The following is a 14890-nucleotide window of genomic DNA, read 5'->3' as shown; positions in this document are numbered from 1 at the left end:
CACCGTGGAAGCCCTGGCGGCTGTCCTGCGTGGGGCCGAGGCCCTGGCCGAGGAGGTAACGCGGCGCCAGCTCCGGAGGGCGGAGGGGAGCAGGGGGTGGGGGTGGGGAGCTCTGGGAGGGGTCCCCCTGCCCTTGGGGGTCTCCGGGTGCCGCAAGAAGAGGGCCCCTGTCCTGCCCCACCCCTTCTCCCCTCCCGGGCAGCGCAGACCCAGCTGCTGCCCTCTGAGCCGGCCAGGGTCCCCCACCGGTCAGTGCCCCCCCCCAGGTCTCGGCCATGCGCAGCTTTGCGGACCTCCGGCGGGAGCTGGGGGCGCTGGGCGGCAGCACGACCCCGCGGGGCGCCTTCGCGGCCCTGTCCCGCCTCGCCTGCGGCCACGCCAACAGCACCGGGCTCCGCGTCCCCTCCCTCAACTGGTACGAGGACAGCGACGTGCGCGCCTTCCTGGGCCGCAACAGCTCCGAGCCCCGGGCCGTGGCCTTGGACAGCGGCACCAGTGAGTTGTGGGGGGGGGAGGGCTCCCCTCCAGGCCTGGGTAGGGGGATGCAGCGGTCGGAGCCCAGGCGGGGTCACGGACCCCGCTCCAGCAGCTGCAGGAGACAGTGCCCCCCCCCCGGGTAACCTGGCTTAGGCTCAGGTTGGGGGCTGGGGGAGCAGGTTGTGTCCAGTGGTGGAAGAGGCCTTGAATTTGGGGGGATTAGGGGGCTGGGGTGCAGAGGAGGAAAGAGCTGGAGCTGGGGGGGTTAGCATGGCTTGGGCAGGGGAGCGCTGGTCGGGGAGGCCGCTGCGTGCAGCTCCGTGACGGGGACGAGGGGTGCCAGCCACCCGGGCACGCCAGGCCAGCATCCCCCCCGCTCCGCAGACCCCTACTGCGAGGAGCTGATCCGCAGCCTGGAGTCGAGCCCGCTGTCGCGCATCCTTTGGCGCAGCATCAAGCCCCTCTTCGTCGGCAAGATCCTCTACACGCCGCCCGGCCCCGGCGCCCGCAGGATCATGGCCGAGGTGGGGGGACCCGGGGGCAGCAGAGCCCAGCTCCAAGCACCGCCAGCCTCTGGGATCGGGGCCTCCGGGGACCTCCCGCTCTGCCCCGCGGGGCCCGGGGGGAAGCCTCCGAGCGGCGGGTGGGGGGTTTAGGCGGGCACGGCCCCACCGAGCCCTTCGTCCCTCCTGGCCCAGGTGAACCGGACCTTCGAGGAGCTGGCCGTGCTGCGGGAGGTGGGAGCCGCCTGGCAGGAGCTGGGGCCCCGGCTTTACGCCTTCCTCAACAGCAGCCCGGAGATCCAAGCCCTGCAGGTCCGTCCTCACCCCGCAGCCCCGCTTCGGCGCGGTGCCCCCCGCACCGGGTACCCGGGATGGGGCTCACGAACTGCGGGAGGTGGGAGCGCCGGGGGTGCAGGGGCATCCATGGGGAGGGTCTGGAGGTGGAGACCCAGGGAAGGCGTGCGCGGGCAGGGCTGGGCCCCCCCTGAACCCCGGTGTGTCTGCAGGAGCTGCTGGGGGCACCTGCCACCGCCCCCCTCCTGGCCCGGCGCCTGGCGGGCACCTCTTGGAGCCTGTCGAGCGTGCGGGACTACCTGGCGGGGCCGCGGGGCTGGCGGGACACCTACGCGGAGCTCGACCAGGTCCTGGGCGCCCTCGGCCAGTTCATCGAGGTGCGCCCCCCCCGCCCCTGCCCCCGCGGGGTCCTCCTCGCGCCCCCGGCTGAGGCGCTGCCCCTCTTGCCCGCAGTGCGTCTCCCTGGACAAGATCGAGGCGGTGGGCTCCGAGGAGGAGCTGGTGTCGCGGGCGCTGGAGCTGCTGGAGGCGCGCCGGTTCTGGGCCGGCGTGGTCTTCCTGCCGCCCGCTGGCGATGCCGCGGGGGACCCGGGCCCGCACGTCCGCTACAAGATCCGCATGGACATCGACGGCGTCACGCGCACCAACAAGATCAAGGACCGGTGCGTGCTGCCCCCTGCGCAGGGAGGGGGGGCGGTCGGGCAGCCCCCCATTCGTGCTCCCCGCTCCCCAGGTTCTGGGACCCCGGCCCGGCCGCCGACCCCTTCAGCGACCTGCGCTACGTGTGGGGGGGCTTCGCGTACGTGCAGGACCTGGTGGAGCGAGCCGTCACGCGGGTGCTGACCGGCACGGCCCGGCGCACGGGGCTGTACGTGCAGCAGATGCCCTACCCCTGCTACGTGGACGATGTGTGAGTAGCTGCAGGCTTCCCCGCGGGAGCCAGTGGATGCCCCCGTGTTTAATCCCGCTGCGGGGGGGGCAGAGTTGGGGCCCGAGCATCGGCTGCAAGGTGGGCCCGTGTCTCACCCCAGGTTCCTGCGGGTGCTGAACCGGTCGCTGCCCCTGTTCATGGTGCTGGCCTGGATCTACTCGGTGGCCATGATGGTCAAGGGCGTCGTGCACGAGAAGGAGGCGCGCCTGAAGGAGACCATGCGGATCATGGGGCTCAGCCGCGGCACCCTCTGGCTCAGCTGGTTCCTCAGCAGCTTGCTCCCCTTCCTGCTCAGCTCCGGCCTCCTCGTCCTCATCCTCAAGGTGCCCCGCAGGGTGGGGGGTCCAGGCGTTGCTTGTGGGGAGCGCTGCACGGGGCTGGGAGGGGGCTGCAGGCCGGGGTGGAGGGGCTCAGGCTGGGGTGAGCTGGGGGCTGGCACTGCCGGGCGTGGGCGCAGGAGGGCTGGCGCAGGCTCTGACCTGCCCCGCCGCCTGCCGCCCGCAGCTGGGGGACATCCTGCCCTACAGCGACCCCGCCGTGGTCTTCCTCTTCCTGGCGGCCTTCGCGGTGGCCACCATCGCCCAGTGCTTCCTCCTCAGCACCTTCTTCTCCCGCGCCAACCTGGCCTCGGCGTGCGGCGGCATCATCTACTTCTCGTGCTACCTGCCCTACGTGCTGTGCGTGGCCTGGCGCGACCGCGTCACCTTCCCGCTCCGCGTCCTCGTGGTAAGGGGGCTCTGGCGTGACCTCCCTCCATCCTCCCGAGCCCCAGCGTTAATGGGACCCCCGCCGAGGACCCCCCGCTGCCTGCACACGGCCCTGCTGGCCCCAGCGCTAGCAACCCTGAGGCCCGGGGGGGTGGTTCTGTGCCAGCGCTGAGCCCAGAGCCCCGAGTGCCCCGAACTGGGGTCCTGGCACTGGGCGATGGATGCCAGGGAGATGCTGGGATGGCACAGCTGTCTCAGGTGTCCCAGGCGGGTGGTCTGCGGTAGAGGGGTGGAGTGGGGGGCACCTCTGCCTGGTGCTGGGCTGTGTCTTGTAGCTGCATCCTTAGGGTCTCTGAGATGGGCAGGTGCCGGCGGCTGAGTCTGGGGTGTGCCCGGCTGCCGTTCCACCTCCCGTTCCCCCGTCAGAGCCTCCTGTCCCCGGTGGCCTTTGGGTTCGGCTGTGAGTACTTCTCCCTCTACGAGGAGCAGGGCGTGGGCATCCAGTGGTACAACCTCAATGCCAGCCCCGTGCAGGGTGACCCGTACAACTTTGCCACCTCCGTGGTGCTGCTGCTCGCGGACGCGTGTCTGTATGGCCTGGCCACCTGGTACATCGAGGCCGTCTTCCCAGGTCCGTGCGTCAGGGCTGGGAAGGGATCTGCAGGCTCGGGGGCTCCCAAGCTCTGTAATAAATCCCTTTCCTTGGTTTCCGGCATACGTGGCTCGTGGATGAAAGGGTGGTGGTTGTCAGTAGGGTTCAGAGTTAACAGGGCACCGTGGAACGAGTGGGAGCAGCTCCCGTCTTCCAGAGCACACCACTCCTTGCCCTCGGCGCCCTTGAGCATGGTGCCCAATGCACAAAGGGAGCAGGGGGGCGAGAGCCGGCGCCCAGCCCCCTCCCCTTATTCCCTCACCTGCCCATTTTACTGACCCCATCTCCGCTCTCCCCCAGGCCAGTACGGGATTCCCAAGCCCTGGAACTTCCCCTTCCTGCGGAGCTACTGGTTTGGCGAGTCTTCCCTGGAGGGGCAGGTGCCCTACCCCACCGGTGCCCCCAGCTCTGCCAAAGGTTCCGTTCCCCACCCCCCTCTGCCCCAAGAGGCTCTGCCCTGGCCCCTGCACTGGCAGCGTCCCTTAGTGGCTGGAGCGCTGGGGCTGCGGGCGGGAGAGCTGTGCTCCAGCCCCCCCGGGGAGGGCAGTGGGGTCTTGGGGTCAGGGGCAGCTGCAGTGTCACGATGCCGAGCAGGCCAGCAAGGAGGGGTCTAGGGTAGCCCCCCTGTACAGCCTCCAGAGACGAGCCCCAGCCTGAGCCCAAGGTGGCAACCCCAGCACCAGTCAAGGGGGCACTGCGCTGCGGGCTGAAGGGCTGGAGCCACCTGGGTGCCTGGGACCCCCTCGATCAAGGAGGGTCTGGGGGGGTTGGCGTCCTGCCCTGCCCTGCCCCGTGCCCGCTGATCCTGCCCCTCCTTGCAGTGCTGGTGGAGGAGCCGCCCGCGGGGCTGGCGCCCGGGGTCTCCATCTGCAACCTGGTGAAGATTTACCGCGGCAGCAGCCGAGCGGCCGTCAACGGGCTGAGCCTCGACTTCTTCGAAGGCCAGATCACCTCCTTCCTGGGCCACAACGGAGCGGGCAAGACCACCACCATGTGAGCTGGGCAGGGGCCTGGGGAGGGGGCGGGACTGGGCCTGGCCCCTGCCACTGCATATGTGCAGCCAGCTCTGCAACTGAGCCGCCCTGCACCCATGGGCACTGTGGTTTGTTCATGCCAAAACCTACTGGCAAGTGCCTGGTTTCGTGCCTCAGTTTGCCCACCTGTGATATGGGCACAAGAAGCTGAAGCTGGCTCTGGGGAGTGCTCTGAGCTCTGCATGGAGTGGCTGGGGTTTGGGAGGGTCTCATGAAGTGCTAGGAGCTGCACAGCCAGAATCAGATGAGGAAGGTCCCCTAATGGGGCTGGCCCTATCTTGCCATGATCTGGTCCCTGCTGGCCTGGCACTTTGTGGATTTGGGTGCGGGGAGCTGACTCTTCCCTTGCTTATCCCCCTGCACCCTCCTCTCCCCTCCCAGGTCCATCCTGACCGGCCTCCTGCCCCCCAGCGCGGGCACGGCCTACATCCTGGGCCAGGACGTGCGCTCGGAGATGGACGCCATCCGGAGTACCATGGGCGTGTGCCCGCAGCACAACGTCCTGTTTGACATGTAGGTGTGCGGAGACGGGAGGGCAGGGCAGTGCAAGGGTCACAGTCCCTAAATTGGGGGGCTTTTGGGGCTCGTGGGGCCCCTTCCCAGCCCTGGGAGGAGCGTGGACGTCAGTGCCCGCTGTCCCCCGTCTCCGCAGCCTGACGGTGGAGGAGCACGTCTGGTTCTACGGGCGCCTGAAGGGGCTGTCGGGGCGGCAGGTGGCGGCCGAGACGGAGCAGCTCCTCCGGGACGTGGGGCTGCCCCACAAGCGGCGCGAGCCGACCCGCTGCCTCTCGGGCGGCATGCAGCGGAAGCTCTCCGTGGCCATCGCCTTCGTGGGCGGCTCCAGGGTGGTCGTGCTGGACGAGCCCACGGCCGGCGTCGACCCCTACTCCCGGCGCGGCATCTGGGACCTGCTGCTCAAGTACCGCCAAGGTCTGAGCTGGCCGCGCGCGCGGTGGGGCGGGGGCTTTCCCCCTCCGTGCCCGGGGAAACTGAGGCAGGGCCCGGAGAAAGGCGAGAGGGAAGCGGAGCAGGTGCGAGACGCCGTAATGGGGGTGGTCCCGATCCTGATCCGTGCCCCGGGGGTTCATGCTCGCTAAAGGCAAGGGGCTTGGCGCTGGGCCCCGGGGGCAGGATGGCGCGGCTCCCAGATTGCTGTTTGCTTGCTGGGGGGGCACAAGATGTCACGGCCGCAATGGCAGGAGGGGCTTGCAGCCACGCGGGGCGTCTCGTGCCTCCGATCTGTCCTGCGGGCTGCAGTCAGCCTGCGCTTGCTTCTGGGCCCCCGTGGGAGTCGGGGCCCCTGTGGGAGTCACCTCTGCCCTGCCCCAGCCCTGCAGGTGGCACGGACGGAGCCATGGGGGTCCCTGCGTGCCCGGGTCCAGCAGCCCCCAGCTGCTGAGTGGGGCCAGAGGCTGCCCACCCCCGCAAATGCTCATGCCCCCGCTGCCCCGCCCAGGACGCACCATCGTCCTCTCCACCCACTACATGGACGAGGCAGAGCTGCTGGGCGACCGCATCGCCATCATCGCGCAGGGCCGGCTCTGCTGCTGCGGCTCCCCGCTCTTCCTCAAGACCCACCTGGGCACTGGCTACCACCTCACCCTGGTCAAGCGGGAGCCCGGGGCCCGGGAGCAGCCGGCCCCCCAGGCCAGCTCCGGCGGCATCGCCGTCGCTGGCAAGAAGGTAATGCTGGAGCCGAGCCAGGCTGACCTCAGGCCTGGCCGGCGACCCCCTCCCCAGGCCCTGACCCCCCACCGTGCCTCCTGCGTGGGCACAGCCCTAGCACCCCTGGCATGCATGGGGGGATCCCTGCAGCTCAGTGCGGGGGGGCGCCTCCGAAGCAGGTACCCTGGGTGGCCAGCGCAGGCGACCAGTTCCTCCCCCCGCTTGCCGTTCAGTCCGAGGGTCAGGTCGGGTCTGCGTCCCTTACCCCTTCCCCCCCCCCCCAGGGCGACAGCGATTCAGAGCACAGCTGTGACACCGGCCTGGGCAGCGAGTCCAGCACCGTGGGTGAGTGGCATCTTGCGGGGCAGAGACAACGCGGGGGCACTGGGAGAGAAAGAGTTAAATGCCCCCCCCACCCGGGAGCTGGGTCTGGGGGCAGGGGTGTGCTGCTCTGTCGGAGGGCGCCCCCTGGTGGTTGCTCCATGGGGTGCCTCCTCCCTGGCCCAGGGCTTGGGTGGGGGCTTGGTCTGGGGGGTGGGATGCCGGCTCCTGGCCAGCTGCTTATGGGGCCTTTCCCTGGGGTCCTCCCAGGTGCCAGGCCCCCTGGGGAAGGTCGCCCCCACCCCTTCGTCTATCTCAAGTCTTCTGCCCCTGCTGGGATTCCCCCCACAGCCCCGCTCGGGCCACCCCTAGACCCCCCTGCCAGCCAGGGCTCACCCCCCCACCTCCTCGTGCATCTCCAGATGTGCCGCAGCTGTCGGCCCTGGTGCAGAAGCTGGTGCCCGGCTCCCGGCTGGTGGAGGACATTGGGCACGAGCTGCTCTACGTCCTGCCGTCCAGTGGCGCCAAAGACGGGTCCTTCGGGGAGCTCTTCCGGGAGCTGGACGCCCGCCTGGGCGAGCTGGGCGTCTCCGGCTACGGGGTCTCGGACACCACCTTGGAGGAGGTACCGTACCGCAGCGCTGGCCCCTGCTCTGCCGCTAAACCTGCAGCTCGGGCCTTGTCTCCGGCTGGGCCGGATGCTCCAGAAGAGCCGGGGCGCTGGGACTGGGGGGCTCCGGCGTGTCGGGGGAACCGCCCGGGGGTGTCTGTGCAGCAGAAGCCGGCGGGGTCCCCGTGCAGGGTCCGAGCTGGGGGGCGAGGGCAGCGGGGCACGAGCTGGGGGAGCAGCTCCGGGCCGGCCCCGTGGGGGAAGGAGGCGCCAGCCAGCGGAGCATCAGCTTTGCTGCTGCCTGCACGACGCACCCGGCTCCACGGGGGAGACCCTCACGGAAAGCCCTGGGGCTGGCCTGGCACATCCATGTCAGCGTGACGGACTGCTGTTCTGGGAACGGGCTCGTTTGGGGCACAGGGGGCTGTAGGAGCCCCCCAGCCATGAGGCACTGAGTCTCAGAGTGTGCATGCACGTGCGTGGTATTTGCACACACATCGCTCTCCATCCCTTCCCCCCCGCAGATCTTTCTGAAGGTGGCCGAGGACACTGGCCCTGACACCAGCAGGTCAGGTAATGCCCTGCTCTCCCTTCCCCCTCCGTGGAAAGGCTTTGGGCCTGGACTGCAGAGGGGATAAGGGACCTACTTCTGCTGCCTGCTCAGGGAGCTCCTGCTCCAGGCAAGGGGCTTCAGGGGGAGCGTTCCAGCCCTGGCTCCAAGGCACGTGTCCCACGTAGGGGTTGGTTTGCTCCAGGCTGGATCACGAGGCTTCACATCCATCTCCCCGCCCCTCCAGGGCCTCTGGGGTGGCGGGCGGGGGGAGGATGGACAAGGAGGCTGCTCCACCCCTGCCCTGCTGCGTCTCCTGCCCACAGCCTCAGCCTTGTCCTTCTGCGCGCAGGCCCCCCAGGAGCCCCCCGGCGTGTGAGAGCCACCCCTGCCTCGGCCGACACCCTCCGGGCGCTGAGTGAAGACGGGGACCTGGAGGCAGCAGAGGCTGATCTGGGTGAGAGCCTGCGGGGCTGACCTGGCGCCCACCTCCCGGGCTGGGCTGGGGCACGGGGGGAGCGCCTGAGCCCCTCCCCAACCCCATGCCCAGCGTGGGGCTTACGGGTACCTGCGGTGCCCTGTGGGCTGGGATTGGGCCAGTGCCCCGTGGATGACCCAGGCAGCCCGGAGCCACGAGGCTTGGCGCCCACTGGGCTCAACTGGTGCCAGCTCCGTGTGGCACTGGTTTTGCAGTGCAGACGCAGCGGGCTGTGCCTCCCAGCCCCCCGGGGCTCAGCCAGCTCTAATCACTTCTCTCCTCTTCCCTTCTCTCTTTGCATTGAGCCAAAGGACCCAGGAAAGGTAGGCGGCCAGGGCACGGGAGGGCCCCAGAGCTGCCTTTGCTCCCCCCTGCTTGGAGCCCAGCCCCACGCGGGCTCCGTCTGGCTCCTGGGGTCTCTTCGGAGCCAGCCTGAGGGCACATGCCTGTCAGGGACCTGCCGGCACCCCTGCTCCCACCCCTGCCCGTGTGCTGAGAGCGTGGCCCCTCTCCCACGCAGCCCCCCGTGCATGGGGCAGCCCTCCCCGGGGGGCTGCCTGGCCCTCGGCTGTGCCAGGTGCCGGAGGTCGGGCGGAAAGGACTGGTCTCTCCCCCCCTGCAGCGGAGGAGCCCCAGGAGACGGATGCCCTGCGGGGCCCAGAGGACGGAGGCTCCCGCCGGCTCACGGGCTGGGCCCTCACCCGCCAGCAGCTCCGCGCCCTCTTCCTCAAGAGGCTGCTGTACGCCCGCCGCAGCACCCGTGGCCTCTTGGCGCAGGTACCGCCGGCCCCCACCACTTCCCTTGCCCGGAGAGTGGCTGGCGGGAGCACGTGAATGGGGGGCATGCCCGCTTAGGCAGACCCAGCCTTTGGCAGTGCGGGGGGTGGAGAGGATTTTCGGGGTCCTGGAGAAGCGGCTGCCCCCTGGACCCGTGGTGCAGATGTCTCTCCCACTCCCTCTGGATGCAGGGTCTGACCCAGCTCCAGGCCCCCGCCATGCCCACTGTAACCCCCGCCCCGCTCGCAGATCATCCTGCCGGCCGTCTTTGTGTGCATGGCCCTCCTCTTCAGCCTGCTGGTGCCGCCTTTCGGGGAGTACCCCCCGCTGCGCCTCGAGCCCTGGATGTACGAGCAGCAGTTCACCTTCTTCAGGTAGGCTGAGCGGGGCGGCCGGCCCAAGCCAGCCCCTCGGGCGGGCATCATTCCCCACCCCTCTCTCCGTCCGCCCAGCAATGATGCCCCGGGGGACCCTGACTCCGTGCGTCTCCTGGGAGCCCTCCTGGCCGAGCCGGGCTTTGGGACCAAGTGCATGAAGGACGCGTCGGAGCCGTGAGTGCCCCCCTGCAACCTTGGGCGGTGCGTCCGAGCCCCGTGGGGGGAGGCAGCCTCACGTGGGGTCCTGGCACCTAGAGGCATTTGCCCTTGACCCTGCCAGTGCCAGTGGGTGGTTGTGCTGGGCTCCCAGCCGGGGATCTCCCGGGGATGGAGCCGTCCGGCAGAAGGAGCCTTACCCCGCATTACCCGTCCCCCTTCTCATCAAGCCTCAGCCCGAGAGCCGTCCTCCCCGCAGCCCTGGCTGCCTGGGTGATGCTCTCCCATCTCTGCCCCTCCCCATCTCATCATCCCTGGACTGGGGGTACCAGGTCGTTGCCCCTCTTGCAACCCGGTCACCCCCCAACCCCGTAGCAGGGATCTACCAGCCCCTCCCGGCGCTGTGGCTGGGGTCTCCTCCAGCACCCGGCAATCACAGGGACCTAATGGCCGGGGGCTTTCTCTTCTCTTCTCCCCCCGCTTGGCTCGGCCCGCGGGGGCAGGAGGGAGCTGTGCCCGCCAGCACTGCAAGGAGACGGTTTCCGCACCCCCGCGGTGCCCCCAGCCCTGGCGGAGGTTTTCCGAAGCGGGAACTGGACGCCGGATGATCCCTCCCCGCCCTGCAAGTGCAGCTCCCCGCAGTCCCGCAAGATGCTGCCTGAGTGTCCCGAAGCAGCTGGGGGGCTGCCCCCTCCACAGGTAACCCCCTGCCCGGGGGCAGGGATCCGGACCGGAAGGGGCAGCTGGAGCGTGAATGAGAGCGGCTGTGGGCCGCCTGGATCTGGACGCTGGCTTGGGATGGCATGGGACGGACTGGGCAGCACCCCCCCAGCTCAGTACCAGCTGGGGGCTGTGCTCGGCTCTGCCTGGGATGATGCCGTAGCCCCCCCTGCTCCCCATCAGGTGCAGCGAGGCACCGGCGACATCCTCCAGAACCTCACGGGCAGGAACGTCTCCGACTACCTGGTGAAAACCTACCCCAAGATCATCCGCCAGGGGTGAGCGCCGAGGGGCCGCAGCAGAGCCGGGCTGGAAGGGACCCCTCCTCTGCCCCGGGAGCATCTGGTCCAGCCACCCTCCCAGCCAAGCCGCTTGGCAGTTGCCAGGATGGCGATTCCCCGGGCTCTCTGGGCAGCCCGTCCCAACGCTTGGCTGCCCTCCTAGCCGGGCATTTCCAACCTCAGTTTCTTCTGCTGCAGCTTGAGGCCATTGCTCCGGGGGCATCCTGGCCCCGCAGCCCTGCCTGCCCCCTGGGAGAGGAGGGGTGGTCTGGGACCCCTGGGCCAGCAGACGGACGCACAGACACGCTCGCTCTTTTAACGCCTCCGTAGTGATTCTCCTCTTGTTCCTTCCAGGCTGCGAAACAAGAAGTGGGTCAATGAGCAGAGGTAAGAAGCTGGGAGGGACCTGGTGCCTTGAGACTGGGGACCAGGGCGCCCGGGCTCTTGTCCCCGGCTGCGGGGATGGCGGCTCGGTTTGAAGTTCAAGGGGAATCTGCAGGGGAAGGTAGCAGCACGGCCCATCTCTGGGTTTAGACCCATGCTTCATTAGCACGCCCATCACCTTGGCATCCGGGTGCTCCAGTGGTCCTGTCGTAGTTTCATAGTTTCATAGTTTCTAGGGTCGGAAGGGACCTGAGCAGATCATCTAGTCCGACCCCCTGCCATGGCAGGAAAGAGTACTGGGGTCAAACGACCCCAACAAGATGTTCCTCCAACCTCCTCTTAAAAACCCACTGTCGTGCTGCAGTGCCAAGGGGGATGGGGTACGGGTGCCCGTGGGGCCTGGCTCCACATCCGCGACCCTTCCTGTGCCCCCCCAGGTATGGTGGCATCTCGCTGGGGGCCCGTAGCCCGCAGGGCCTGCCGTCAGCGGAGGAGGTGACCGACGCCGTGCGGGAGATCCGGGCGGCGCTGAATGTCACCGAGGTACCGCCGGGCGGGCAGGGGGCTGGAGCAGGGCAGGTCTCTTGTGACACTAGGTCTGATCAGGACATGCTGGACACCCACAGTGGGGCGTCAGTGGAAGGACTCAGGCCCTGGACAAACAGTGCAACCTCCACTGGTTTTACACCTCCACGCCCGTTGCACTGGAGCAGGACCGGACACGCACACGCTTGTCCCAGGGTAGCTGCAGGCAGCTGGACCCACATCTCTCCTCCAGGACTTGGAGAGAAGCAGGAATAGCCCGTTTGCCTTTAGCAAGCCGCTATCCCGGGGTGGGGGCAGACAGACAACACCTCCCCTGGGGAAGCTGTAGTCCTCTGGGGGCAAGTCTGGTGGGCAGGGAGCTGTTCTGTCTGTCTGCTCCTCTTTACACCTGTGTAAGGATGTCTGACTGGCCCACTCCCAATTGCTCTTTGCCCCCCACAGGGCAGCCCCCTGGACAGGCTGCTGGGAAACCTGAGCAGCTTCATTGCCGGGCTGGACACGCACGATAATGTCAAGGTCAGTGCTGGCGCCGCGCCGGCGCTCCCGGGCTGGTTCCCAGGTCTGTGAGGGGAGCGGGATCTCGCGTGCAGCCGCCGGGGCTGCGGGCAGCCCGGGCTCCCGGGTCGCATTCCCGCTGTGCCACGGCGGCTGCTGGGCTGGCGTCGCAGGGGGCCGGCGGGAGCGTGCCCAGCCCCGAGCACTGTGCTTGCAGGTGTGGTTCAACAACAAGGGCTGGCACGCCATGGTGTCCTTCCTCAACGTGGTGAGCAATGGGCTGCTGCGCGCCAGCCTGCCCCCGGGCGCTGACCCCACGCGCTACGGCATCACGGCCATCAACCACCCCCTCAACTTCACCAAGGAGCAGCTCTCGGAGGCTGCCCTGTGAGTAGGGGGAGCCAGAAAAGATGGGGTCCCGGCGTCTCTGCCTAGCTGGGGATGGGTGGGCAGGGTCCTGGGGGTCTCTGCCAGCCTGGCCCGCTCATGGTTCTCTCCCCCGCGCCCGGCAGGATGGCAACGTCGGTGGATGTGCTGGTCTCCATCTGCGTGATGTTTGCCATGTCCTTCGTCCCCGCCAGCTTCGTCCTCTTCCTCATCGAGGAGCGAGTCAGCCAGGCCAAGCACCTGCAGTTCGTCAGCGGCATGACGCCCGGCGTCTACTGGCTGGGCAACTTCGCCTGGGACATGGTGCGGGGCTGGGCGGCTGACAAGGAGGCCGAGGAGGGTGGGAGTCCCCAGGGGCCAAGGCATGGGGGGTCTGGGGCAGGAGCAGCATGGAGCACAGCAGCCCGGGGGGGTTCTCGGTGGCGGCCCCCGGGGGTCGTGCCGATCGCTGTGGGGGCAGGTGCTGGGGTGTGCGAGCCCCGCGTACCCCGCAGCCCGGGTCCCAGCCCCTGCCTCCTCCGCAGTGCAACTACCTGGTGCCCGCCGCGCTGGTCGTCCTCATCTTCCTCGGCTTCCAGCAGAAGTCCTACGTGTCCGCGGCCAACCTGCCCTCCCTGGTGCTGCTGCTGCTGCTCTACGGGTGAGGGGCCCGGGGGGCGGATGCGGGGCAGACGGGGCATCAGCACGCCTCTTGCCCTGGGTCTGGTGGGGGCAGGGCCGGGGGTGAAGAAGACGGCCGTGCCCCGGGGGCCCTCGGGCTGGCTTCATCTCCACGTTCTCTGCCTCGCCCAGCTGGTCCATCACGCCGCTGATGTACCCGGCCTCCTTCCTCTTCAGCGTCCCCAGCACGGCCTACGTGGCCCTGACCTGCATCAACCTCTTCATTGGCATCAACGGCAGCATGGCCACCTTCGTGCTGGAGCTCTTCACCGACCAAGTGGGCTCCGGGGCAGGGACGGGGAGGGGGCTTCAGCCCGGCCGGCGGGGCTGACCGAGGGGGAACCCCAGACACCTCGTGGGCTCAGGGTCCCTTGTGTGGGAGAAGGGGGGGGACGGCGGGGCCGAGCCCTGCTGCCGGCCCCGGGGCTTCCCCTCACCCGCTGCCTCTCGTGTCCCGTGGGCAGAAGCTGAACGACATCAACCGCGTCCTGAAGAAGGTCTTCCTCGTCTTCCCCCACTTCTGCCTGGGCCGCGGCCTCATCGACATGGTGAAGAACCAGGCTATGGCGGACGCCTTCGAGCGCTTTGGTGAGTTGCCGGAGGGACCGGGCGCCGCCTGGAAGTCCCGGACCCCCTCGCCGGGGGCTGCGCTCCGCGCCTGCCCCCTCGGTCAAGCCCCGGCCCCTGTCCTCGTCAGGAGACCAGCGGTTCGTGTCCCCGCTGTGCTGGGACCTGGCCGGGAAGAACATGTTCGCCATGGCCCTGCAGGGCATCGTCTTCTTCCTCTTCACCCTCCTGTTGCAGCACAGCTTCTTCCTCACGCTCAGGTGGGAGCTCGCCCCGTGCGTGGGGCCGGGGGCCTTTGGCTGCGGAGCCCGGCTGCGCGTCTCCGTCCGCCCGCCCGCCCTGTGTGGCACGGCTGCCTGGCTGATGCTGCTTGGACAGCCGGGGGTCGTAGGAAGCTGCCCCCCTGCCCCGGGAGCCGCCCCCGCCGCGGGGCTCTGGCTGGCCCGTCGTTGCCCAGCGTGAGGCTCCGGGGGCAGCCTCCGTCGCAGGCAGCGACCGTCCCAGGGTAGCTGCTCTCTCGCGGTGTCTTTTGCTTGGCCGAATAGTTTGATCGTCTCCCTTTCCCCCTCGTGCCGGGCAGGCCCTTTGCCGTCAAGCTACCCGCTCTGGGCGAGGAGGATGAGGATGTGGCCAGGGAGCGGGAGAAGGTGCTGAGCGGCGCGCGGCAGGGCGACGTCCTGGTGCTGGAGAACCTGACCAAGGTGAGGGTCTCTGCCCCAGCCCCTCTCCCCCGGCTGCAAGCCGCTGTCCCTTGTGCTGTGCATGTGACTCAGGACCCATGCCAGTCTCCTCCTGCTCCACCTCCGGGGGAAATTTGGGGGTTTCTGTACCCCAGTAAGTCAAGCATGGACATGGAAACCTGGCTTTGGGGCCATGCCCCCGCTCTGTTTCTTATGGGCTGAGCTCCGGGTCCCCGGGGTCTCAGGCTCTCCCTTCCCCCCACCTCCCAGGTGTACGGGAGGAGGAAGATGCCAGCCGTGGACCGCCTGTGCTTGGGGATCCCCCCGGGGGAGGTAAGGCAGCAGCGTGGGGCTCAGGGCTGGGCCCACGGCGCACCTGTAGCACCGTGGGTGATGGAGCGAGCGGTGGAGAAATCAGTCGCACGGGGGCTGGGGTTGGGGTTGGCCAGGATGGGATCCAGGCTGGCTCGACCCATGGAGCCGTGTCCGGCGGGTGTCTGGAGTGGGGCATGGGGCAGTGCCCCTACTGAGGGCCTGGCTCAGGGAACGGCCTGCTTGATTCCCCGCTAGTGCTTCGGTCTCCTGGGGGTCAACGGTGCTGGGAAGACGTCCACCTTCAAAATGCTGACGGGGGACAC

The 14890-nt window shown here is 69.0% G+C and overlaps 1 protein-coding gene across 1 annotated transcript in view; it reads left to right on the top strand.

The window, feature by feature from the left end:
- ABCA7 (ATP binding cassette subfamily A member 7) overlaps positions 1–14890 on the top strand; it is a 25451-nt gene that overhangs the window by 7002 nt on the left and 3559 nt on the right. The window contains exons 8-43 of the mRNA XM_019538421.1: positions 2–55; positions 267–495; positions 862–1001; positions 1176–1292; positions 1487–1651; positions 1728–1936; positions 2008–2184; positions 2306–2528; positions 2710–2931; positions 3339–3543; positions 3865–3981; positions 4386–4557; positions 4980–5111; positions 5251–5528; positions 6055–6281; positions 6548–6608; positions 7007–7209; positions 7719–7767; positions 8097–8201; positions 8845–8999; positions 9249–9373; positions 9452–9550; positions 10036–10231; positions 10436–10530; positions 10888–10920; positions 11355–11460; positions 11905–11979; positions 12176–12345; positions 12471–12648; positions 12870–12985; positions 13138–13282; positions 13470–13593; positions 13703–13832; positions 14153–14273; positions 14523–14585; positions 14823–14885. Coding sequence (XP_019393966.1) covers positions 2–55; positions 267–495; positions 862–1001; positions 1176–1292; positions 1487–1651; positions 1728–1936; positions 2008–2184; positions 2306–2528; positions 2710–2931; positions 3339–3543; positions 3865–3981; positions 4386–4557; positions 4980–5111; positions 5251–5528; positions 6055–6281; positions 6548–6608; positions 7007–7209; positions 7719–7767; positions 8097–8201; positions 8845–8999; positions 9249–9373; positions 9452–9550; positions 10036–10231; positions 10436–10530; positions 10888–10920; positions 11355–11460; positions 11905–11979; positions 12176–12345; positions 12471–12648; positions 12870–12985; positions 13138–13282; positions 13470–13593; positions 13703–13832; positions 14153–14273; positions 14523–14585; positions 14823–14885 — 5079 coding nt within the window. The remainder of the gene's footprint in view (position 1; positions 56–266; positions 496–861; positions 1002–1175; positions 1293–1486; positions 1652–1727; positions 1937–2007; positions 2185–2305; positions 2529–2709; positions 2932–3338; positions 3544–3864; positions 3982–4385; positions 4558–4979; positions 5112–5250; positions 5529–6054; positions 6282–6547; positions 6609–7006; positions 7210–7718; positions 7768–8096; positions 8202–8844; positions 9000–9248; positions 9374–9451; positions 9551–10035; positions 10232–10435; positions 10531–10887; positions 10921–11354; positions 11461–11904; positions 11980–12175; positions 12346–12470; positions 12649–12869; positions 12986–13137; positions 13283–13469; positions 13594–13702; positions 13833–14152; positions 14274–14522; positions 14586–14822; positions 14886–14890) is intronic.

Source organism: Crocodylus porosus, unplaced genomic scaffold (assembly GCF_001723895.1).
Source record: "Crocodylus porosus isolate Cpor-Errol unplaced genomic scaffold, CroPor_comp1, whole genome shotgun sequence".
Lineage (NCBI taxonomy): Eukaryota > Metazoa > Chordata > Crocodylia > Crocodylidae > Crocodylus > Crocodylus porosus.
Note: the sequence above shows the minus strand (reverse complement) of the source record. Positions and strands in the feature narration are given on the sequence as shown.